Here is a 25,547-nt window from a genome sequence, read left to right on the forward strand (position 1 = left end):
CACAAGATGGCCCTTGTTAGTTCAAACAGGGCAGGGCAGAAGAAAGGGGGCATCACAGTCACAGGTGCTCATTCTCTCTGTCTCTGTCTCTGTCTCTGTCTGTCTGTCTCTCTCTCTCGTACACACACATATTTATATATATATATAAAAGCAGATTTCTTCTTTCAAGGAGGGAGTTGTGAGAACTGGCCAAAACTGTGAATTGTCTCAGCTCAGCCAAAGTTATCTGAATTCTTAGTGTATTGTGATTATCTATTCCTCAGCAATATAAGAGAGCAACAAACCCCTAAACTTGGAACCAAAGTATCTGGACTTGCATCCTAACCCTATGAACTAGCCAGGTGCTGGATCTGGATCTGAGAAATCCTGGATTCAAATATTGCCTCAGATGTGTGAACCTGGGTGAATGACTTAGTTTCCCCATCCCCCAGTTTGCAAAGTGGCAATCACAGCACCTATTTCTCAGATTTGTGACACTCAAAGGATAAAGTATAGCAAGTGTTTTCCAAACTAAAGACCTACAAATGTTAACATATTATTCTATGTTAATGGAAAACGAAGGCCAGTGAATCCCATGTCTTTGTGACTTTTCAGACTCTTGGATGGTTTATGTTCAATACTGGAACAAATTGAGACAATCCTAGCTAGTTTAGCTGTTAGAAGGTGGTCTAATGTTGATGTAGCATGGAGAACATCCCTGGTTGGTTCAGTGGATCACAACTCTCTTGACTTGGAGTTAGTTGCCTTTTGTGGTCTGACATCAAGCCTCTTAGTGAGCCTGAAGAGCAACTCAAGTTGTTTTGTAGTCAATCAACCAGGAAGTTAAATCTCCAGGCAGATTTGCCTTCAATAAAATCAAATCTTCCAGGCAGTTTCAATACCTTTTAAGGAAACTTTGCATCAGTGAGGCCAAGGAACTCCCCCCCCCCCCTTGATTTGTATTCCCATTTTTCTGGGCCACTCATGCTCTGTAAGGAACACGGTGTTTGGAAATGAACAGATCATGTTGGCATCAGTTTTAGCAATCGAGTGACTCATTCTGAGAGATAGTAATAAAGAAATATTTGGAGAGAGCTTCAGTGTGTACATGCCTAGGCTGAGCCACTCCAAAGATGACAATCCTACCTAGATTACTTTTTAGGTTAAATGAAGCATTAACCAAAATACTAACAGATAAAATGGGAAGGTCAGGGAAGAAGAAAGCATTTATTAAATGCCTACTATGTACTAGTCACAGCATTATCCATGCAGTTTGCAAAAACAGCTTATTTAATAATAAAGATAAAAGCAGAATTTAGATGCAGGGAAACAGTCAAGAATTTGAATGATTATTATGAAAAGAATGAGGAGGAAATGAAGATTTAAATTTTACATTAAAGTGAAATTATTAAAACTGTTTGAAACTCTGTACTAAAAATCAGTGAAACCAATTTGATTATCTAGAACCAAAGCCAAAGTCAGACAGTAGTGCACAAAGGGACATTAGAATTTGATCAATTTAAGAATACAAAGCAATAGAGAATGAATTTTAAATTCCATAAAACCTAATGGCAAATTTGGGTAGAAATATAGCTCCAGAATAACATTAAATCATCTTTTTACTTTACACTAAATTATAGATAGATCATTTATCTAAATAAAAATGTCAAAATCCTATAGGTGACTATGCCCTCTATTAGCTCCCATCCCAATCCACTCCTTATTCCTCTGTATCCTGCACCAGTTTGGCCCTGCCTTCCCACAGGGCAGAGACCTCACTCAATGAGAGTGCTGGAGGCTCTCCTCTGGGTTTCCATTCAGCACAGGCTCTCTGTCATCCCTTATACCTGCTCTGGGTGACCTCTGATTTGGAAGCCACATAACCACACTCAAAGATACTAGTTTCCACAAATATGGGCTTTGGTGGGCTGGCAGCGGGTTAGCATTATTTCAGTCAGGGATGCTTCACCTTCTTGTTGTGTCCTGTTGGCAGTCTGGTGAAGTCTATGGCCCAATTCCCTCTCAGTATCATATTCAAATGCATAAAATAAAATACAGGGAATCACAAAGGAAAGTGATTATTTTGAAAGACGTTATCAGATTCCAACCCCCTGCCCCCAACATCAGAAGTTCTTGACTTAGGTCATTTTCCATAAAGAATTTAGCATTTGAAATATGCTGATCTGTAACATGCCTCCTTGGCTTGCCTTTGGGGGCCAAAAGAAAGTTTAGCCCTCCTTACTCTTACTCCTTTGGATTGAGGGTTTTTTTCCCAATTACATGTGCAACTAGTTTTCAAAATTCATCTTTTTGAAAGCTTTTGAGTTCCACATTTTTCTACCATCCTCCCTTTCCTCCTCCTCCCTCCCCATGGTAACGAACAATCTGAACTAGGTTGTACATATACAATTGTGTTGAACATCTTTCCATATTAGTCATGTAAAATCTTCAGACCTTTCACACAGCTCTCTGGACTCACTCTTCTGTCTTTAAATAGCCCTTACTTCTTCACTCCAGTTCCTTCAAGGTTTAACATTGTGTTCTCCAGCTGTTGAAGATGTATATGGTAAACATAAGATTTCTAAAGAATTTTGTCATCTTGTATCTAAGTTGCAGCCAGGGAAACATCTTTTATCTTTTCCCAGAATGAGCCAAACCATTGAATCAAGGACACTGGCTAGGAATCTGAAGTCATAAGGGGGGGTTGCTGAACCAGGGCTTTTGTATCCAGTTCCTCATTGGTGTTATCTTCAGTGGTATTTATTAAACCAGTCTTTCCCAAGGCAACCCTTCTCCTCTGGCCATGTTCAGTATTCTCAGAATTTGTGTAGCCTGATGAGGTTGGATGATCAGTTGTCCAATGCAATCACTAGTCAATATTTCTTTTGCAGAATTGTAATAATGAACATGGTAGAGATAGTCTTTTTTTCTCATGATACAGGTTTCTCTTCCTTCATGTATCTGTAAATTACTTGCTGAGTGTTCCCCACTGTTCCAGGACTGGTGAGGGGGATACCTGACATGTGAGACATTGTCACTCCATCAGGACCCTCAGGGTCTGGATGGGGAGATTTAAGATGAACAAAGCCTGTGAAAAAGAGAATTGAGCTTCTTTGCATTTGTCCATTCAGCACCCTCTTCCGGCATGTCCCTAGTAGGCTCAGCCCTCCTTGAGGGCCTTCCAGCCTGGTAGGCCATCCATCTCAGACTTGGCCGGGCTGGGCCTTACACAGGAAACGAACCATCCGTTCCTATCCCTCCCACCCCACCAGAGTTTGGACTTCACTGGGGTCCCCTTTGAAGCCCCAGGGTCACTTCCACATCAGGATGTGAGTCATAGAGGACAGTATTGACACGCTAACCCAGATGCTGCTGGCTAGAGGGACTGTACAAGGTCAGAGGAGAGAGGGACGGAAGAGTGACCTCATGAAGGAAGTGCTTTCGAATGACCACTGTTTGTAGCAGCCGCTATCTCCCTAGGATGGCCATGGGGAAGGAGCTCAGGATGTTTGTGGCACAGTTACTAAGAAGGGGAGCCATCAGATGGGGCTACTGAAAGATGCTTCCAGACTGCACAGTGGAGAAGAGAGTGAATGGGCTATGAACCGTGCTCTCACACACACAGACAAACACAAAATATGCAGGTGCCCCTTGACAGGGACATGTATTCAGTTATGTCAGGAGAAGGGGGGGGTGAAAAAAAGAAAAGCTCAGAAAAATTAAATTGGACAATTTTCCATGTGTTTGTAAGTTTCAATTGCAGTAACCTTAATTACAACCAAAAAGATTCGAATATGGACTTGATTATAGAGGGAGCTCCATAGTTTGTGTTTCCATTGCCTTTTTTGTCTTTTCTCACCCCCTCCCCAAAATGATTATTTGTTTAACATTCATTTAAAATTTTTTGAGTTTTAAATTTTCTCCCCCTTGGTTCCTCCCTCACTCATTGAGAAAGCTAGCAATACATTAGTTATAAATATGAAATCATGCAAAACATTTCCATTTTAGTTATATTGCAAAAAAGGTGAAAATTATGCTTTAGTTTGAATTCAGAATTATCAGTTCTCAGAAAATGAATAATGTGAAAACATCATAAATTTCTCATATCATCATGGATCATTGTCTTGATCCAGGTAGCTAAGTCTCTCAGTTGAATAGTGTTGCAATAGAGCTCTTAATGTGCATAATATCCTCCTGGTTCTTCCTACTCACTTCTCTCTGCATCAGTTCTTCTCAGTCTTTTTCTGAAGTCATCCCGCTTGTCATTTCTTATAGCACACTAGAATTCCATCACAATCATGCACAACTTGTTCAGCCATTCCCCAATTGATGGACCTCCCCTTGATTTCCACTTCTTTGTCACCACCAAAAGACCTTTTTTTATGTATTTGCCATGAATTTATTCATGTATATAATACTCTTAGCTACTCTGGATCACCTAAAATAAAATTCCATATTCATTCAAATCCTTTGTATTTAGTGCTTCTTATGGCCTTGCTGCATTTCATTCTGATGTAATGTCACTTTAAGGCCCCTAATTAATTCTTTTTTTCATTTTCCTAATTAATTCTTTACAAAATTGATGCTAGCTGTATTTTGTACATTGTTTTTCATTTTTGAAATGCTTGTTGGGTGATGGTCCCCTTATTGAAATCATTGGGTCAAAGGGTTTGCAGATTTTTGTTACTATTTGTTTATTTCATATTGTTTTCTAGAAAACTGAAACCAGTATTCAACTCCAGCAACACACCATTTTTCTTTAATTACAACTGCATCAGCATTATGAAATTTGCCAATATTCTGGGTGTCAACAATTTGTGTAGAATCTCAAAGTTTTCTTAATAAGAAAATTATGTGGATAATTCCTATTTCTTTCTTATTGATAAAAAATTTTACTGAAGCTGATAAATATACTTATTAATTTCTTATTCCTGAAAATCATTAAGCTAAAACCCCCTAAGAATGTATATGATTAACAGTGTCTGCAACCAATGAATTTTTGTAATTTGTTGATTAAAAAACCAAACTGGTCACTTGTGTTTAAACTTTGGCCTAGTTGTCCCTTTGTTGTTGGTTATATTTAGCTTGAGTCTTGGGACTTGGCTCTGTATTGGTTGGAATGGCTGTCGCCAGGATTGACATGGCTCTCTTGCATGGGTCTCACCCGGTTTCACTCTCTCAGTCTTCCGGAGGGTTCTTGGAATCCTTGGTGTTTGTTTTTCCTCAGAGCTGCATTTGCTCTTTGGAGAGCTGCCTGCCTGCACTTATCCTCTTGGCCCCTTATCTCTGAAGAAACAACAAATGGCCCCCTTTGCACTGCTACATTTGAGTCTGCTTCTTAAACATTGGCATATTTTATGAGAAGTGTTGGAAACAAAGGTATTTTAACCTACAGGTTTCTTATTCTGGGGCCTTTGTTTTCTGTGGTACAAAAAAGATTTTGATTCTTTTTAGATATTCAGATTCCCCAGTTTTGTCTCAGAATCTCTGGTGAGTCACTCTTCTGCTGGCTAGAGTTTATCCTGTCTCCTGTGAGGTATATTACTTCATTGTCCTGGGCTATTTTTTAATTTTGAGTTATTATTGGTAGATGTTCATTTGAGAGGTGTGCCTTAGTTTCCAAATATATTCCTTTCTCCTCATCTCAGGAGACATTGCTTGTGATGAGAAACACCAGGGCTACACATTGACTGAATCCAGTGACAGATTTTGGACCCATAGTCCCCCACCTTGACATTTTCTTTTCTTCTCTCTGGGGCCAAGTCACACAACATCCAGTCTCATTTTATCTTGTTCTGTGGTTGATATCTTTGTGTGAATTGTTTTCCTAGTTGTGCTCATTTCACTTTGGATTAAATATTGAGGGGATTTTTCATGGGGGATGGTGTGCAAATCTGAAGGATGTTTGTGCAAATTTATGGGTCTGGGTGTGGGTGAATCTGAAGTGTGTAAGTGTATATGTGTGTGCACATCTATGTGAATGGTGTGTGTGTGTGTGTGATGAGCAAAGGCCATTAGGTTTGGCAGATGAGATTGTTGATTAGGTGACCAGGAAAATAATAGACTTAATCAGTTGGATTTTAAGAACTTTAAGAACATTCTTTTAAAAATGTGAAGCACTTTTCCTGTAATGTTTGTCTAGGGTTCTTGCATGACGTCCTAAGGGAGCTTGTATTGGAGGTGGGTGGCAGACCTAGAGGGAAGCCATTAGTTTAGGGAGGGCCCAAGAAAGGCGGGGGTATGGGATTGGGGGCAACTGGTGAGATTGGAGCTGAGATTTGGAAGGAAGTTGGGAGGCTGAGAGGTGGAGACAGGAAGGGAGAGTGTTTTAGAATGAGTGGAAAGGCCCAGAATGGGATTCAGTGTTGAAGGAGCAGAATGTGTGGAAGGGAGACATGTGCTCAGGTTTTAATTCTAAACAGAAGTTTCTGTTTGATCTTGGAAGAAATAGGCAGCCAGTGGAGTTTATTGAATGCGACAGGTGGTGATAGGTTCAAACCTCTGCTTTGGCAGCTGAATGGAAGATGGATTTGAATGAGGCACAGAGATCTCTTAGGAGGTTATTGTAAGTCTGGGGGTTGCTCCTCATCCCCTTTGTTGGTGTTTAGTGAACTCTATGACTCCTCAGAATGTTTTACTTGCACAAAATAAAATACATGTAATTACAAAAGAAACCAGTTATTGAAACACATTACTTAAAATATTAATGAGCCCCTAGATGAAGAATCCAGAAGTGATACAGTGCAGAACTAGGGGTAGAGGTCCCATAAGTAGAGGAAAGAGAATATGTGAGAGAGATTCTAGACATAGAAATGACCAAGCCTCAGCAAGAGTTTGGCTCTGTGAGTGTAAGTGAGGGGTCAAGGTTGGTACCTGGGTGGTGGTGGACCTGGGTAACTGGGAAGATGGTGGTGCCTTCAAGGGTTGTAGGGAGGTTTGAGGAGGAGATCATGAGCTCAGTCTGGGGTACGATTCACTTTGAGATGCTTTTGTGTTCGAGATGTTCAAGACCAGAGAAAGCTGACTTGGAGAGTCTTTACATCTGGATAAATAGAATTGGGAATCATCTGTTGGAGATAATTGAATCCATGGGAGTCGATGAGATCATAAGTGAAATAGTACAGTGGGAGAAGAGGAGACACCCACAGGAGAGGGTGTGGTCTGGGTGAAGGAACTAGCCTGGGAGACTGAGGAGCCCATAGACTGAAAGAGAGATTATGTCTCAAGAAGAGGCTCGATGACAGTCTCAGAGGACTGGAAAGAGGTCAAGAAGGATTAGCGAAAAAAGTTTCAAGAAAAACGATGAGAATTGAGAAAAGGCTATTAGATTGAGTCATTAAGAGATAACTGAAAACTTCTGAAAGAACAGAGTGAGCTGAATGCTGAGACAAGAAGCCAGATTGTAGAGAATTAAGAGGTGAGAAGGGAAGTGGAGAGCCTAACTAGTCTCCTCCTTAAGGTGTTTGGTCATGAAAGAGAGAAGGGATATGGGACAGTCGCTTGCAGGATTGGGTCAGATCAAATGAGGGTTTTTTGAGAATTGACAAGCTAGGGCAGGTGGGCAATGGGGAAGAAGCCAGTAGATAAGGAGTGAGGAGAGACTAAAGTGGGGGGCAGTCTATAGACAAGATGACGGAATTGATTACAGGTGGATTGAAGTTTGCATTGATCAGAGAAGAGCCACATCTCCCGGTGAGACTGGTGGGAGATAGTGAGAGATGTGGCAGAGGAAGAAGAAGGGGAAAGAGAGAGCTCTTGGTGAGTGACTTTTTTGTATGTGTGCCACAGGAGATGAGGCAAGTGAGATGATGGGGAGGCTGGACTGGATGAGATGAGGATGTTTAGAGCCATTGCTGTGGGGAGAGGGTGAGTGGATCCAGAAGGGAGAAGTTAGCTGCCTTGTTGCCCTGAGGGCCCCATGGAGATTATGTAAAATGTCTAGAGGACCTTGTTGGCATAGGGCATAGTTAGTGATTTCCTTCAGGTCAGTTCAGCAGCAGCAGGTAATATGGGAGAAAAGGAGATGGATGGTGAGAGCAAACCCAGGTTGAGCTATCCCCAGGTATGTTACCAAGCAAAGGGTCAAGGAATTCAAGGGTAGGGATCAGTGAAAAGATGGCCTAGTTCGCCAAGGTATCAAGACAAAGAAGGGAAGAGGGTTCATCCAGTTCAAGAATGATGTCTAGGAAATAACTGAGGGGTGGGGTGATCAGGGAGAGGAAGGGGTGAAGAAAAGAATAGGGTTAGGAGTTAGAAGGTGCAGGGAAAGTTGCCATGATAGAAGATTATAATCAGGTAAGGAGACTTGTGAATTAGTGTAGATAAAGAGGAACCATCCTGGGTTATGGCAGGGTAGAGTGAAAGAGGAGGTCATGGGAACTTAGGGTATTTGAGGCAGTATCAGGATGTATGTTGAGGTCTCCCAATAATGAAAGCAGGATTTAGGGAGGAGAGAGTGACTCTGAGCCAGGCAATGAACTCATTGTGGATGGAAGGCGAGTGTCCTGGCAGGTCAGTAAAGAATGGCATGTTTAATTTGGATAGTGTGATTCTCAGGGGAAGGGAAGTTGCTGAGTGATGGTGGTAGAGGGAGAACAGGCTGGAGAATGGCCCCAGAGAAGCTGTGATTCTTCTAGGAGTATGGGGATTTCTTTTTTTTTTTTTTTTTTTTTTTTTTTTAGGTTTTTGCAAGGCAAATGGGGTTAAGTGGCTTGCCCAAGGCCACACAGCTAGGTAATTATTAAGTGTCTGAGACCGTATTTGAACCCAGGTACTCCTGACTCCAAGGCTGGTGCTTTATCCACTACGCCACCTAGCCGCCCCCGAGCATGGGGATTTCTAATGGTACCCTTTGGAGAGAAGGGAACGTGTGTTCACAGAGGTTAAGTGATTTTGGCAGGGGGCAGCTGGCCACTCACAATAGAGTGAGTGTGGGACTGGAGTCAAGAAATCTCATCTTCCTGAATTCAAATATGGCCTCAGAATCTTCCTGGTTGTGTGACCCCTGGGCAAATCTCTTCACCCTGTTTGTCTCAGTCTCCTCATCTGTAAAATGAGCTGGAGAAGGAAGTGACAAACTACTCCAGTATCTTTGCCAAGAAATTCCCAAATGGGGTCATGAAGAGACAAATACAACTGAAACAACTCAGTAGTGATTTTCCTTGAGGTAGCAAGTGGCAGGTACCACAGTTGAAATTTGAAAATGGGTTGATGGAGTAACAGATTTAAATCTGAAAGGGACTTTAGAAATCATGTTGTCCATCCCCCAGAAGGAAACTTGAGATCTTGGACTTTTAATTCTTATCAATAGGAGGCATGATTTCTGGTCAAGGTCTCGGAAGTCTTAGCCAGCTGGGCTTTGACCAGATAGCAGATAACCAAGATAGCAAAGAGACAGAAGAATGCAAAGGAAGGCTTGAATGAAGGAGCTCTGGGTATGTTTACCTTGGATGAAGGAAAATTGGGGACCACATGATCACTTGTAATGGAAAAAGATGCTATTTTAAGACATTCCTGCTGAACTAGACCTCTATGAGTATCCTCTTTTCCCAGTCCTAAAGTTATACAGATTCACACACAACTCTTGAATACTTTGTAGTCTTCATCACAGTTGAGTGAAAAGGCAGACAGGGCAGATGAGGTCACTAAGGCTCAAAAAAGTTGTGGTCTAGTGAGAACAACCTTGACTACTTGTCTTGGGGTAAAGGGGGGGGACTAGATGGCCTCTGGAGCCCTTCTATCTTCTTGAGATGAGTTGTCAATGATCCCATTGAAAGATTCCCCCTTTGATGAGCAAGTTCATTGGACTCTCAGAAGTGGCCATTTGGGGAGGGAGAGAATTGAAACTCAAAATTTTAAAAACGGATGTTAAAAATTGTTTTGCATGTAGTCATGGAAAAATCAAATACTAAATAAATAGTTTTTAAAAAAGAAATAGTCATTCATTTCAAATTGAGAAGACGACAGGTAGAAGGAACATTGATGAGTTTGAGAACAAGATGCTTATCTATCTTTTTGGATTTCTGGTAGGACATGAATACCCAGTTGTTTTGGGATTGGTCATCTAGTTATCTTGCCTGAGGTGGCTGTGGCCCTCAATGGGAGGTGGGACAGTCTGGCTCACCAAGTTCAGAAGGGGACCCTTGGCCATTTCCAAGACTCTTTGTCTAGGTTCTGGTTCTCAGAACTTCTTTAGGGATGGAGGCGGTCAGTTTTTTAGATGGCCCAAGCTGTTTGGAATTTATAAATGGAATTCATCAAACCTGTTTCTAGTTTCATGAGACAATGCCAACAACTTTTTCCCCCATATCAGCTCCGGTTGTGATGTGTTGCAGAATTCCAAGTTCTCTTGAACTGGGTAATCCCCAGAGAGCATTTTGTGGCCTTCTGCAGAATGGGCTGGATGTTAACACTCTAATCATCATTCCAGCTCACATTTCTTGAACCCTATAAAATTCACAGCCTGACCACCTCCCTGAAGCTGCCCTGATGAAGAAGGTTCATTCTTCCCCCCCTTTGGATGCTTCCTTTGCTGTCCCTTCGAAGGAGTGCTCATACCAAGAAGGCAGATTGCAGCAGTCTGTACCTTCCTATTCTGTTGTCCAAGACCTCCCTGAAATCTTCCCAGGAGGGAGTACACCAGGCTTTCCTGTAGACCCCTTGCAGTTGTGCAGCTGATAGCAGAGGCCTGGGAATCTCCTTTATTTATCTTTTTGCCTTATGAGATGACTAATTTACTATTTTGTCCATATCTGGCTACAAAATGTCAGTTCTATATGGGAGGCCTTGAGCTTGGCACATTTTCTGGTCACATTTCTCTAATATCTTCTATTAAAAAATATCTCCTGTATTGTCTTCTCTTCCCTGCTCCATTGATAGGGGTGGACCCTACTTGGCAGTCCTTTGTTGACTGGCCTTTTGGGTGATCCCCAGAAGGGGAAGGCTGAGCCTTGAATCAGTGATAGTGGGCCAGGAGGACAATGAAGCACTCAGACCAGAGAGGCTTCAGTAGAAGAGACTGGTGGACAGGTGGTATGTACTCCTGGTTCTGGACTGCTTTGGCCATACTGCTCGCTGTGTGCTCTGAGGGTTGGGCTTCACTTGCTCGCTCTGGCAGAGATCCCCCCACTGTTCCCCCAATTTGTGCATAGGTCAGGAAACTCCCCCGATGCTCCCAGTGCCCTGGGGCTGTCTCCAGGAGGCTGAAGTTCTTTTGCTCTGGCGGGCTACCCCTCCAACCCCAGGGGAGCAGAACCTTTCTGCTCTTTTCTAGGTTACCTTGAGTAGGAGAACTGCCTCACTGGGTCCCTCTGTGGGTTCCGTCTCTCTCAAATCTTTTTTTTTTGCAAGTCAAACGGGGTTAAGTGGCTTGCCCAAGGTCACACAGCTAGGTAATTATTAAGTGTCTGAGACAGGATTTGAACCCAGGTACTCCTGACTCCAGGGCTGGTGCTTTATCCACTACACCACCTAGCCGCCCCCTTTCTCAAATCTAGTTAGAGTCCTTAGTTTATAAGTTTTATGAGAGAGTGCCTAAGACAAGATCCTCTCTTGTTGCCATCTTGGCTCTGCCCCAGGTGGTATGTACTCCTGTGGAGTTGGTTTGGTCATGGCCCTTCCCTGTGAACCCAAGGATATCATAGCCTTTATTTATTAATTACTAGCTGGAGGACACTCATGCCCTTACCTTTGGTAGATCACAAGATATGACCTCTGGGTGAGTTTCTGTGTTCCTTTGTTGCTGCTAGGGAGGTAGGGAGTGTGATGGGAAGGGTGCTGATAACTCAGGGAGCTGCCATTTGCCAGCTCTGGGACCTTGTGGGAATCATTTGTTCAGTTTCCTCACCTGTAAAACTGGCCGTTTTTCAACAAAGATCTTCCTTCCCTGGCAACATTTTGAACAAAGTATTTTGTAAGCAGTTATCCAAGTTATCATTAGCACCTTCATTCATTTATTCAATCATCCATTCGATTGAGTGTTCCTTTATTGGGTAGTGTGGTGTACCATACAAAGTTGCTGGCAAGGTAGGAAATGTAGACAAAAACCTTGCCCTCCTGAGTGCATAGTAAGAGGGGACACACAGCATCTTCCAAGGATGAGGGAGGAGGGCATCCCAGGGGAAGGGATAGCAGGTGCCCTGAGGTGGGACTGCCCAAAGGTCCTTGGTCTTTCTACTGAGTTACTCAACTCTAACTGTTCAGTAAACATTATAGAGACATTAATCAACCTTGCTGGGGCCCACAGACTCTTTAGGAAAGAAAGATTTGATTGTGAAATCAAATAAGAGTTCCACCCCAGAGCTCCCGGGAAATGTCTTCTTGCCTCAATTCTCCCCAGAGGTTTTTCCTGATCAAAGCTGCAGATGTGAGACTCCCAAGTTACTTTGTGGGCCCTCCAGGATTCCTTCACTCATGGCCCTAGTACTAATGATAATAATAGCTGGCATTTTTGTGGTCTTCCAAAGTTTACAGAACACTTCCATGCATGAGATCATTTGATGTTCTCCATAACCTTGGGAGGTAGGCGCTGTTATTCCAATTTTATAGATGAGGAAACAGGCTGGGAGAGGAGGCTAAGGGCCACAGAGTCAGGATTCAGACTCAGGTCTTTGGATACCAAATCTAACATCCATCCACACCATCACAGTGGAGAGAAGACCTCTCTTCATGAGACTCACATTGGAGGCCTGAGAGCTGGCTTCCAACTCGTGCATCAAGGATTTGGATGTGCTATCAATTGGAGGGAGTGGGAGGTTTTTAGTGGATGTTTACTTGATACTGGAAGTCACTTCTGTACCCTTGGCTTTTCATTGTTTATAGCAAATAGGTTCAATTTTATGTTGCAAGAAGTCCTTGCGTACACAAGGCTTGGGTGCCAAAAGCGTAGGTTCAACTGGGTTTAATGCAGTAAATATTTATGGAATAAATGGATGAATGACCTGTTTGGAGGCATTTGGGTAAATGGTAGTCGGCTTCTCCTGCCCTCCCCTCACCCTCTCATGTGTTTAAGGCTCCTAGCTAACAGGACCACTGTATACACACTGCAGTGGATGGTGAGCCCATGGGTGGAGGCCCCCTGTCCCATGATCCAGATGGGATCCATTGCTTCTGTCCATCCCAATCTTGGTAATTCTCATCCATATTTTTCCAGCTATCCTCTCTAGAGAATCCACTCTCATGTGACTGGCTTACTTCCTTCTGCTTTTCCATTCATATATGTAACGGTAGTGCTGTGGTTAGAGTGCAGGACTTGGAATCAGAAAAACTCCTCTTCCTGAGTTCAAATCCAGCCTTGGCCACTAAGCAGCTGTGTGACCCTGGGCAAGTCACTTAACCCTGCTTGTTTCATTTCCTCATTGGAAATATGAACTGGAGAAGGAAATGGCTAACCATTTCAGTGTGCCAAGAAAATCTCAAATGGGGTCACAGAGCACCAGATGCAACTGCAATGATTGATCAACAATGTTTCTTTGACCTCTTTTCTCTTGTCCTCGTTTTTCAAGTCCTCCCTCTTCTCCTAGGTCTTTACTGCTCCTCAGTTTCCCTTTCCTTCCCTCAGTCTTACAGTAGACTTGCTTCAACTGCCAACTCTTATTTATTCTTCTTTGGGTCACCCCCATCACCTACCTTCTCTTTTCCTACCCCCCAAAAGCCCTAGTCCAGGGCTGGCCAATTTATATTGACCAATCTCAGCTGAGCCCTTGCTGCTTATTGCAAATGCTTTGATTCTTCCCTTTCTATTCCTTCATTCTCCTCACAGAAGGCTGTTCTCTAGTAGACAGCCTTGGCTCCCACTTTGAGAAAATCATCACTATTCTTCATGAATCCCCTCATCTTTTCTGGTCCCAACCTACAAAGCCCATCACATCCTCACCCCTTCTCTCCTCCTTTGCCTCAGCCTCAAAAGTCAACCCCTCTTTTCCAAGGCCAGCCTCCAATCATGTGTCTTTGCTCAGAGATTGCCCTCCCTCTCCTCTGTCATCCCCTGCTCTGTCTCTCCTGGCTTCCTCCCCCTTCCCCCAGTTGACTCTGCCTTGCCTTGAGGTTGTTGTTCCAGAACTCTCCTTCTCCCCTCAACCAAATTCCTAAAATCTACTGTACTTTCTCCCATCTTTCCCTAGTCCCCAAATGAGTATTCTTCTGCTCCTCCTATAGAAGCTTCTTTAGCTCCCCCATTGCCTTTGGGCAATCAAAAATCCCAGAGCCTCAGTTGGGCGTTTTGAAGCCCCCATTATTTGGCCCCAACCTAGCTTTTCTGGTGGTCACTTATCTTGGCCCTGCTCTACTCCACCTAACCAGTTTTTGGTCCCACCTCCAGCCTTGGCTTCTTCTCACTTCTGCCCCTTGGAATCAGCCCCTGGTCCCATTGAAGCTTTATCTGGGGAGCCGCTTCCTTCTGGAGACATTTCTGGTTGTTCTAACCTCCCTCCTCACCCATCCCTGGGGAATTAGAGCCATGTGCAAGCCATCCCTGAAAATGAAAAGAGAAGGAACAGCTGGGGTGTTTGCCTTGGAATCACTAGGAGGTCTTATATTGCTTGGGATTCAGCAAGGGCTCACAGGCTTGTGCTGTGTCTCTATCTCTGTCTCTGTCTCTGTCTCTGTCTCTGTCTCTGTCTCTGTCTCTGTCTCTCTCTCTCTCTCTCTCTCTCTCTCTCTCTCTCTCTCTCTCTCTCTCTCTCTCTCTCTCTCTCTCTCTCTCTCTCTCTCTCTCTCTCTCTCTCTCGCCATGGGCCATGTGCTCCTGGCCTAGGCTCAGGTTGGACTAAGCCAGCCCTTATGGTTGTCTATCCCCCCCCCTTTCTCTTTCTGTCTCTCTCATATCTGTACATGAATCTGTCCATCCACCCTAGCCCAGTACCAAGTCCTTTCTCTGCACCACTCCCAAGAGTCCTCAGCTGCCCTTCAATTTCCAGCCTCATCTTGACCAATACTTCTTTCTGGATGCTCTGTGGGGAATCTCAAACTGTTTATCCAAGCACTGCTTTCTCTTCTCAGAACTGTCTCTCTCACCTGTTTCTGTTGATGGAAATCATGCCTTCCCTGTTACTCAGGATCTCTTTGATTTTTCTCCCTCTCTCATCCCTGAATGCATCTAGTTCCCAAGTGCTGTTTCTTGGACTTCTCTTGCCAGGCATCTTCCCTGGACTGTGGTGATAGCCCTGTCATTGGTCTCCCTTGAGGCTGGCCATTCCCCTTTCCCAGTCTATCCTTTACAGAACTTTAGTTAGTTAGTTTTAGTTTTTACAAGGCAGTGGGGTTAAGTGACTTGCCCAAGGCCACACAGCTAGGGAATTATTAAGTGTCTGAGGCTGGATTTGAACTTAGTTAGTCCTGACTCCAGGGCTGGTGCTCTATCCACTGTGCTGCCCAGCCACCCCACTCTTTTTTTTTTTAAGGTTTTTTACAGAAATTGACAGGACAAAGGAGTCCCTCACAGGTTCTTCCTCTGCTCACAGACTTTCTGTGTGATTCCTCATTACCTCTAGGCTAAAAAGACAGACTTCTCAGCCTCAGTTTTGCCATCTGTAAAATGGTGGTAATGAGCAGGTCATATCTTCTTCCCATGGCTGATGCAAGACTATTTGTCTGTATCTAAGGATATGACCCCAGGATCTCAGGGGTGCATGTTTCCTTTTCATAAGACATTTTTCCACACCTTTAGCAATATATCTGAGGTTTCTGTCTGGTTAAGCCCAAACTTGGTGACCTCTTGTTGAGGACATTGCAAGTTCTATTTCGGCTGGAGGCCTGTCCAGCTCTGACAGTTCCAGAAAGGAGCTGCCCAAATGACTGATGCCATCCACCTGATCTGTGTCCCTTTGCTAAACACTTTGTTCTTGCTCTAGAACCTTCTCATTTTCTTTGTGGAAGATAACCTTACTGGATAAAATAGCTGCTCATCTTGGGGAGAGTGCCTCGATGTGGCTGCCTTATATACCCAGCTGCCTTATATACTCAGCACAGAGTTAGAAATCATGGTGGTTCACACTTTAAATATGTTCCTGTATTAGAAAACTGTCAAACTCAAAAACTTACAAAAGGATGAATGATGAAAACGATCTTTGCCTATGATAAGACAAAAATATAAAAAAAGAAAGAAAATTGTCAACTGTTACTCTTGTTTAACCAATACCTTCCCAGGGCCTGGATGAGACCCTCCTTTGTAGACCTGGCTGATTCCCTTGGAAAGAACCAAAGCCATCTCCAAGTCATAGAGACCTTTGGGGGTGGGGGGAGCGGTTAAGATTTGCCTTGAAGCCCAGGCAGATGAGGCTCAGGATCATAATCTGAGGAGTTAGCTGTTATTTAGCTGTTCTGATAGGACCTCTGGCCTTAGCTTTGGATAACCTTGGGTACTCTGCTAGCTGGGAGGGCTGGACCCAGGACTGGCTACTGATGTCAGGTTCTAACTTGCAAGGAGCTTTGTGGGGTTGGGCAGGATGGAGTTGTCATGGGTGATTTCAAACATGTAACTGGACCAGAGGGCCAGTTAGGAGTTGCTGGAACTGGCTGCTGAGCTGGGTTGGCTTCTTCCTTGAAAGGTTCAGTTTCCTAAAATGACAACAACAGAGATTGCAAGGACAGAATGGGGAAAGCCCCATAGATAGCTATCAGCCTTGGGAGTTCTTATGCAAGGGTCAAGGTATTAGTGTGTTTTGTTGAGCTGGCCAGGTGAAGAGTTTCCCTAAGAGACTTTCTATTGAACTCTGTCCTTTTGAGGATCCTATACTCAACATCATTGTTCAAGGTCACAAGTGGCCCTTATGTCATGATGAAGCTATCGGGTTGTCTGGGCTGATGAGGATGCCAAGACAGAGCAGGTATGATCTGTGAGTGCCAAAGCCTTCAGATGGCATTTGAATGTGAGCCTAGTCTTGGGCTCCTTTAAAAATATTGATTTAGTATTTTCCCCAGTTACATGTAAAAGTAATTTTAACGTACATTTTTAAAATTTTGAGTTACACAATCTTTCACTTCCCTTTCGCTTCATTGAAAAAACGAGCAATTTGATAGTGGTTATACATGTGTAGTCATGCAAAACATATTTCCATATTAGTCATGTTGTGAAAGAAAACACAGACCAAAAAAACCCTCAAGAAAAATCAAAGTAAAAAAGTAAGCTTGTCAGTATTTAGATATCATCAGTTCTTTCTTGGGGGGTGGAGAACAGTATTTATTTATTGGGGGGGGGGTGCTTTTGTTAACTTTTTGCAAGGCAATGGGATTAAGTGGCTTGCCCAAAGCCTCACAGCTAGGTAATTATTAAGTGTCTGAGACCAGATTTGAACTCAGGTTCTCCTGACTGCAGGGCCAGTGCTCTATCCACTATGCCACCTAGCCGCCCCTGAACAGTCTTTATCTTGTCAGTCGGAGTTGACTTGGATCATTGTATTGATGAGAATAGCTAAGTCATCCACAGCTGATCATCCTACAATATTCCTGCTACTTTGTATATAGCACATGTCACTTTGTATCAGTTCATCTAAGTCTTTCTAAGTTTTTCTGAGAGCCCCCTGCACCTCATTTCTTAGAGCATAATAGTATTCTATCACAATCACATAGCACAGCTTATTCAGCCATCCCCCAATGGATGGCAGTCCACTTTCTCTTTCTACAGTATAGTGTTCTTGGATGAATGTGTGTCCATAATGTGGATAGTAGTGGATGGTCCTAGCAGCTGATCGGGTTATCAGCAGGGGTTCCTGAAACATTGGGTTTGTTGTGGGAGCTGTGTTAAGCTCTGGAAATGCAAAGAAAGGCAAAAACAAGGTTGGTGCCCTCAAGGTGCTTGCCCTCTAAAGAGACACGCTATAAATGACCAGAGTTCTACACGTCTATACAAAGAACATAGGTGGTAAAGGGAGATGCTGGCAAGGAGGATGACTGGGGAAAGTCTTCCTATAGCAGATGGGATTGAAGGTGAGCCTAGAAGAAGCCAGGGGTGCTAAACAGCAGAGGGGAGCAGGGAGGGAGCCTGATAATGTTGATGTTATTAAAGGGCTCCTTATTTATGGCCTCTCAAAGACAGGTCAGACTTTTGGTTTGCATTCAAGGCTCTCCACAAGTTTGAGCCACTTCATCTTTCTGGCCTTTCATGTGCCTCCAGTCAAAGGTTTTACTTTGTGTTCCCCGGATGTGATCTCTTGCCACCATGCCTGTGCTCACGCTGGCCACCTGGAAGCCATCCCCGATCCCTAGGGTCAGGAGGGCCTCATCAAGCATTTTATCTCTCCTATTTTGGCCCCTCTGTTCTACAGTCACTGTCCAGTCCTGTCTGGAAGTAGGATGGCTTTGTCTGGGGATGGAAATCTGCGCTGACATCTTAGAATTCCCCTGCCTTCTCTTAGGCCATGTTTCTGATGCTCTGCTTTTCTCACAGGTTATTGGGGTGTAGGGGACCCCAGAAGTCACAGTGGCCAGCCTCCATGTCCTGCAGAAGAAAACGTGTGTGTGTGTGTGTGTGTGTCTTCTCCCTCTCCCCCCTTCTCCCTTCCTCTTCCTCTCCTCTCTCCCCACCTCCTTTTTCCTCCTCCCTCTTCCTTCCCTGGACCAAAGTTGTCGTTGCCAGCTTGGCCCTAGCATCTGCAGTGTTTTGTCTCCAGTGTGAGGAGACAAAGAGGCAATATTGGACAGTGGGTGGTGTCAGGAAGGCCTGGCTCCAAGTTTCTCCTGTCTCTGGGCATATCACTTCCTAATAGTGTGAACTGTGAAAGAGGGGTTTGCCTACACTGGGAGAGAGGGCATTTCCTTGGGGGTGTTCACTGGGCTAAGAAAATTACAGATCTGGTCTTGATCCCTCTCTGCTCTGGGAAGGGTGAAAGGTCCCCTCTATGATCTGGCCCAAAGGACAGGCTCCTGGAGCCATTTGCCTAGGAAGAAGGCATCCCGGAGAAGGTGGGCTCTGCTCTGCCTTGCCCTCCTGCCTGCCTTTGACCAGCACCTCCCAGAGGCACAGATCCTTTGGCAGAGAGCCTGGCCCATGCCTAGAAGGCCCTTCCTAGTTGTTCATTGACTGACTGATAGCCATGTATGTAGGACCCCCCACTGTGGTCTGGGGTGTCCTCAGCATGGGGAGCTGAAAAGTTTCATGGTGACTAAGGTCTGACTGACGGTCCAGGAACAAAATACTCAAAACCAAAGGGAACTCTCTTCATAACTTTTGGCTTCTACATTCTAGGCTTCCCTGGGGTGGTCATCAGAGCCCTGTCCCCCCTGAACCTGGGTTCTGAAAGTTGGAGGACAACAGAGGGAGGCCATTCAGGGGGTAAGGGAGAGGGTGAATTCACCAAGAAGCTGGCTCAGCCTTGGACTAGGGGGAGGTGGACAAACAGATGTCATTCTTGGAGGATGCTAGGCCTCTCCAGATGGGCCACAGATTACCCTGCTTCTGGGTCAGAACAAGGAGACTCGGGGGTGGGAGTGGGGGTCACCGTGAGATCTTTTGCTGGGACAGCCTAGGTGCCCCTTCCCTCAGAGTCATGGTAGCCTTTGGATATTATCCGCTGCCTTCCTAGTCAGTTTGGCTGGAATGCAGCAAAACCAGTCCAGTGGGCCCCTGAGAGGAATGTCGAGCTTGAGAGCAGGTGAATTTGAAAGCACTGGGCCTTGTTCTTGGGCTTTGGCACCAACCCTTTGATCGTGGGGAGGACTTCCCCCTTTTCATTTAAATAATGTTTAATGGATGCCTGTTAAAACTTCACTGCTATTTGCCAATGACTCTCTGCTCCCACTGTTACTGGTTACAAAAGACAAGTAGGCAAACCAAGCCATTTCATGGTCATTTATGACAGAGTATGCCTTGTTCTCTGGCCACCACCTCTCCTCTCCTCTTGGCCCGTTTGCTCATTCCAGACTGGTCACTGCATTGTTTTGACTACACCATTGTATAGTTTTTATCTGTGGAATTCTGCATCTATTCATGCAAGGGATCCTTTTTTAAATATCAGAACATTTCTTGGTTCTTAGTACCCATGAATTGAGAACATTCATAAGGATTCTTTCCTTTCCTTTTTTTCTTTTTGGGTGACAATCGGGATTACATGACTTGCCCAGGTTCAGTGTCTGAGTCTGATTTGAACTCGGGTCCTCTTGACTTCCAGACTGGTGCTCTATCCACTATACCCATCTAGCTGCCCCACTGGGCTTTTTTCAAAATAGGACTTTGACTCCTAAACTGGTATTCCTCTCTTGAGATGATCTTTGGGCCCAAGAGTCCATGGGAAGACTTAGCTGTACAGACCATGTCAGACCTGACCCCAGGGAGTTCTAGTGGTGGAGTGAGGAGGAGTAAGAGATCTATGTGATGTGGGACAGACCCCAGCCAACTAGCCAAGGAAGACATCTGGGTAGAGAAGAGGAAGGGAACAACCTCATCAGCAAGAGTCTGGTGGAGTCCCTTGGGAAGGAGGGCCAGGCTCCTCTTCCACTCTAGACCTTGATGAGGGGACTTGGCCTTCTCTGCTCAAGCAAAAAGTGCTGTTTCTGCTGTGAGGGACCCAGGCCTGCAGTGGTGGTGACCAGGAGGGTCATCAGGATGGAGGAAGGCCTGCCATCCATGTCATACAAGGGTCAGGTGATTTGGTCTGAAGAAGTCACTCCAGAGAACTGTTAAGTTGGCTTCAGATATCTCAAGGTCTGAGGATGTCTTTTGTATCTGACTTGGACTGAGTGACCCTCCCAACTTTCAGATTCTTTGTTTTCAAAGTTTATGACTTTTAGACAGACAGCTAAGGTGAGAGGACCTGGCTTGGTTATGACTTCCCTGCCATCTTCTGTAGATAGTCCTTCCAGTGTCTAGGACTGCCAGAGAACTATTCTTGTGCCTCTTCCATATGTTGTTGTAGTCACTCAGTGGAGTGGTCTGAGAACTTGCTTGGTCTGCCATCCCTATGGATCTGTATTGTATAGAAATCTTGTTGAGTCATTCAGCTGTATCCAACTCTACAGGACCCCAAAGACCTTGGCCTTGGGGTTTTCTTGGCCATACTGGATACTGGAGTGGTTTGTCATTTCCTTCTCCAGTGTGTTCCCATTTTACAGATGAGGAACTGAAGCAAATGGGTTAAGTGACATGCCCAAGGCCACAGAGTTGTGAGCCTCTGAGGCTCCAGGCTCGAGCCATTGCACCACTTGGCTGCTCCTACCAGTAGGTGCTCAGGAAAGTTATTGGGGTTTTTGTCATTATGTCCCACCTGCTCAATGGGGCTTTGGAGCTAGAATCCCTATAGCTGGAAGGTGATAGATTCTTTTTACTATTCACATAGAGAAGAAATATATCTCTTTCTGCATTTCCCATTCTTTCCTTTTACTCCCTGGTGATACCATGCTATTAGACTCTTGAAGGCTCCTTCTTCAGGTCCTTTTTGGACCCTTTTCCCCCTACCCCACATTCAAGGTTTTCAACAACCAGGTCTCCTTCTGTGTAGTAGTACCCCTGGACTTTTGTCCATCTAGGCTATGTGCTGTTCTTCATACATTATCTTTTGTAATAGTTCAATCTTGCTCAGAAAGTTTTCACCCCTACGCAGATCCCAAAGCCATCTTCTATCCATTCAACCCAAGCCTGTTGGCTGCTACCCCCCTTTGCCCCAGCCTCCTTTGCCTTCCCCCAGTCCTTAATTTGTCTTATACCCAGCTCTCTCATATTTCTGGTATTCCATACATGTGTGCCCATCTCCTTCTTTTCTCTCTTTCACTCTTTTAACTCCTTGAAGACAGGGGCCATGTCTTATTCATTTTGTGTTCCAATTTGTATATGTGATAACTAAGGGAAAAGGCATTAACAGCTCTGTCCTGCTGCTTACTGAACCTTGTCAAATGGAGCTATGAGTGATTTGACTCCTATTCTGACTCTTTTGAGTATTCAAATGATTCTGCCAATGACAGCTCCCCAGCCTGGAGTGGTAGGAGGCAAGACTACTGGACCATGGAGGCAGGAGATAGTTCATGGGTCTAGGGTCATTCATGCTAATGGATAAAATGACCTGTATCCCAAACAGCAGATTAAATCCTTTATATCTACTATATGATTGAGAACTGAGAGATGAATTCCCATGTTACCTTTTGTTTAGGTTTATTATTAAAATTGATCTATTTAAATTCTTTTTAGGGTGGCAGAAAAATGAAAATCAAGGGGATGTCCATCAATTAGGAATGGCTGAACAAGTTGTAGTATATTTTTGTGATCAAATACTATAGTGCTATATGAAATGATGAGCAAGATGCTTTCAAGAAAAAACTGGGAAGACTTATATGAACTGATGCAAAATGAAATAAGAACCAAGAGATCTTTGTATACAGTAACAGCCATGTTGTAGAATGATCAACTATGAAAGACTTGACTATTCTCAGCAATACAGTGATCCAGGACAATTAAATGAAAAATGCTGTCCTTTTCCAGAGATAGTACTGATGATCTCTGAGTGCAAATTGAAGTGTAATTGTCTCATTTGCTTTCTTTTTTTGTTTGTTTTTTAAAAAGATATGATTGATTTGGAAATCTGTTTTGAGTGATTTCACATGTATAATTTATCACATTGCTTGCCTTCTTAGTGTTGAAAAGGGTTGAAGAGAGGGAGAGAATTTAGAAGTCAAAATTTAAAAAGAATGCTAACGAATTAATAATAAATTTAAATGTTTTTTAAAGTCAGTTTTCATAGATGTCTGTTCACAGTAGGAGAAAAAAGCAAGGGGGGGGAGGGAAGAAGGAAACAAGGTATCCTAGCTAAGAGAGGAGACATAGTCATGAACTTTAAATCCCAGAAGGCCACAGTTATTGGGTATAGATAATCGGTTATCAAGCACATATGTGATTGTATGTATTTATGCATGTGGGTATGTGTAATGTAAAAATAACAGATCACCACAGCCTTGGATGCTAAGAAAGAACCTAGTGATCAGTCGAACCTTTTCATTTTACAGATGAGGAACCTGAGGCCAATTGAATACATAAGTGACTTTAACCCACCTATTTAGTAACCTTAGAAAATTATTGAGTCTGACCTTTTTGAGTGAGAGAGAAATAAACTGAGGACCTGAGAAGAGATAAAGAGGATATGACTTTCTCAGAGTCACAGTACCAAGTGGTATTTGAATTGTCATTATTATGAAAATTTTTTATTAGAATCCTAATTACAATCAATATCAAATAGGAACAATCTAACACTTATAATAGGGCACTTTATAAATATCATCTCTTTTGGGCCTCTCAGCAACCTGGGAGGAATGTTAGAGATATTGTTATCCCCATTTTGCTGATGAAGAAGCTGAGGCAGGCATCAAGAGGGTCATGTCCAGGGACAAAAAACTGGGAAATGTCAGAGGAACATGTCTTCATTTCCTGACTCAACACGTCCATCACAGTCTTTTGTATTTATTTAATGAAAAAGTATTTATTTTCTTTCCCTCTCACTACCCTTATTGGAAAATAAAATTAACACCAACCACAAAAAATATTCATAGCTATGCAAAACAAATTCCTGTACTGACTTTAAGGATTATATGTCTCATTCTTTATCCTTAGTCCATCACTTCTCTGTTAGGAAGTGGGTAGTAGCCTGCTGGATCATTAGCCTTTGAAATCACAGCCCTCTTCCCTTTCAGTTGAGAAAACCATGTAACTCTAACATCCCCTCACCTATATTCATTTATGGAAAGGTTAAAAAACACATGTGGCAAGACTATCGAGCTTTTTTTTGCTTCTTTGTCCCTGCCGATCTTTGACTTCCAGAATAGTTGGTGTTTGTTGTTATGGTTTATTGTGTGCTCTGCCTCTGCTTCTACTGGAGCCTTTGTGTTTGAAGTCCTTGAGCCCAAACCCAACTGACTCTCCCATAACCCAGCCCCACTGGTCCATTCCTGGCAAACACTTCGTTTGCTGTTTGGTTCCCCTGGTCTGCAGCATGCTAGGGGAAGGCTCTTTGCTCAGGGTTCTGGGGGCTTTGTCTTTAGTTTCTTAGCCTCACCTTGATGACCTCTCCTTTCTCCCTCAGGTCCGGACCCTCTTTGTCAGTGGCCTCCCTCTGGACATCAAGCCTCGGGAGCTTTATCTGCTCTTCAGACCATTTAAGGTATGTGTGAGCCATCCATCTCAGACATGTTGAACCCTTACCTCCTGATCTTCCCTCCTAGATGGGATAGGCTGCCTGCCAGAGACCTTCCCCCACCTCCCTGTCCTCCTACTCCCCTCCAGTCAGACCCCAAGCATAAAACTTACTAACTGTGAGACCCTGGGCAAATCACTTACCCCCACTGCATGAGCAATTGTCCTAGAGATGTATCTAGAATCTCTCCCTCCATGCAGGTAGGGAATAGAGGAGAGGACTTGCTTTTAGCATTGTCCACATAAAGAAGGTAAGACTGGTGTTGGGGTACACTCAGCATCATTTTATCCCAGCCCAGAGAGGCTGCTGTGGATCCTTTGAGGGAAGCATCATAGGAGCCTCGTCTGGAATCTGGAGGGCACTCACAGGCCATCCTTTTATGGAAGGGGAAACCAAGTCACAAGGTGGGCAGAGGATCCCAGATCTAGAACTGGGAGGAAGTTCTAGCTCAGTCCTCTCCTTTTACAGAAGGGGAAACTGAAGCAAGTTGGGACAGGGAGAATGAGACTTTCTTTACCCCTGCCTCATTTTACAAAGGGAAACACTGAAGCACAAAGAAACTGAGGGCAGAGGATCCTAAATCTAGGGCTGGAAGGGACCCCTCACACTGATCCCTCATTGTTCAGAGGAAGAACCTGAGATCCAGAGAGGGACAGTGATCCCATCCTAGGTTAGACAGAGAAAGATGGGTAATTGAGATTCAAACTTGGATTTGATGACAAATCCAGGCTTCTTTCCACTGTTACTTGATTTCCAATTCTTTGCCACCACAAACAGGGCTGCTATGAATATTTTTATACAAGTGATGTTTTTACCCTTTTTCATCATCACTTCAGGGTATAGACCCAGTAGTTACATCCCAAACTTTAAAGGAACCCAGGCAGGTCCCAAGAGGTCGAGGGGAGCAGGAGAGCACTCTAGGTAAAGGCTTAGAGTGAGAGATGAGCAACAAGACCCATATACTGGCCCGTGAGAGTGTGGAAAGAGAGTGATGTGAAATAAGCCTGAAAAGAGAGACTGGAACCAGGGGGTCTGAGGGAACCATAGAGGTCTTTGAACAGGGCAGTGATATGGCCAGAGGGAACGAGAGGAGGTGGCCAAGCTGGATGGGGACGCAGGAGACGGGACTGAGATGGATGGAGGGGAGAAGTTACTGTCTCAGATAGAAAGGAAGAGGTTGGGAGCTAGCGGGCCAGGGGAGGGAGGGGTGCCCCAAGTGCCTTGGCCCAGTGTTCCACCCCTGGGAATGCTGTCATAACAAAGCAGGTGTGTCTGTTTTCTTGTGGGTGTTTGGGAAGAACTGCCTTGGGCTTGGTGTCTGTAACTTCCTCCTAGGTGGGCCTTTGGGCTCAGCCTGCTCATGGCTGGGGGGGGGGGGTCTGGGGCTCTGACTCCTCAGGGGACACATTTTCTTCTGTGTAGGAGAAAGCTTAGGTGTGATTTCATGGTGTGGGGCAATTCCTA

The 25,547-nt window shown here is 44.2% G+C and overlaps 1 protein-coding gene across 5 annotated transcripts in view; it reads left to right on the forward strand.

Annotated features, from left to right (window-relative positions):
• Positions 1-25,547, forward strand: part of RBPMS (RNA binding protein, mRNA processing factor) — a 141,884-nt gene that overhangs the window by 46,510 nt on the left and 69,827 nt on the right. For all 5 annotated transcript variants that reach the window (XM_074228252.1, XM_074228250.1, XM_074228254.1 and 2 more), the window contains one exon: positions 23,973-24,050. In XM_074228252.1, the coding sequence (XP_074084353.1) occupies positions 23,973-24,050 (78 nt within the window). The remainder of the gene's footprint in view (positions 1-23,972; positions 24,051-25,547) is intronic.

The sequence above is a fragment of the Macrotis lagotis genome, chromosome 3 (genome assembly GCF_037893015.1).
Source record: "Macrotis lagotis isolate mMagLag1 chromosome 3, bilby.v1.9.chrom.fasta, whole genome shotgun sequence".
Lineage (NCBI taxonomy): Eukaryota > Metazoa > Chordata > Mammalia > Peramelemorphia > Peramelidae > Macrotis > Macrotis lagotis.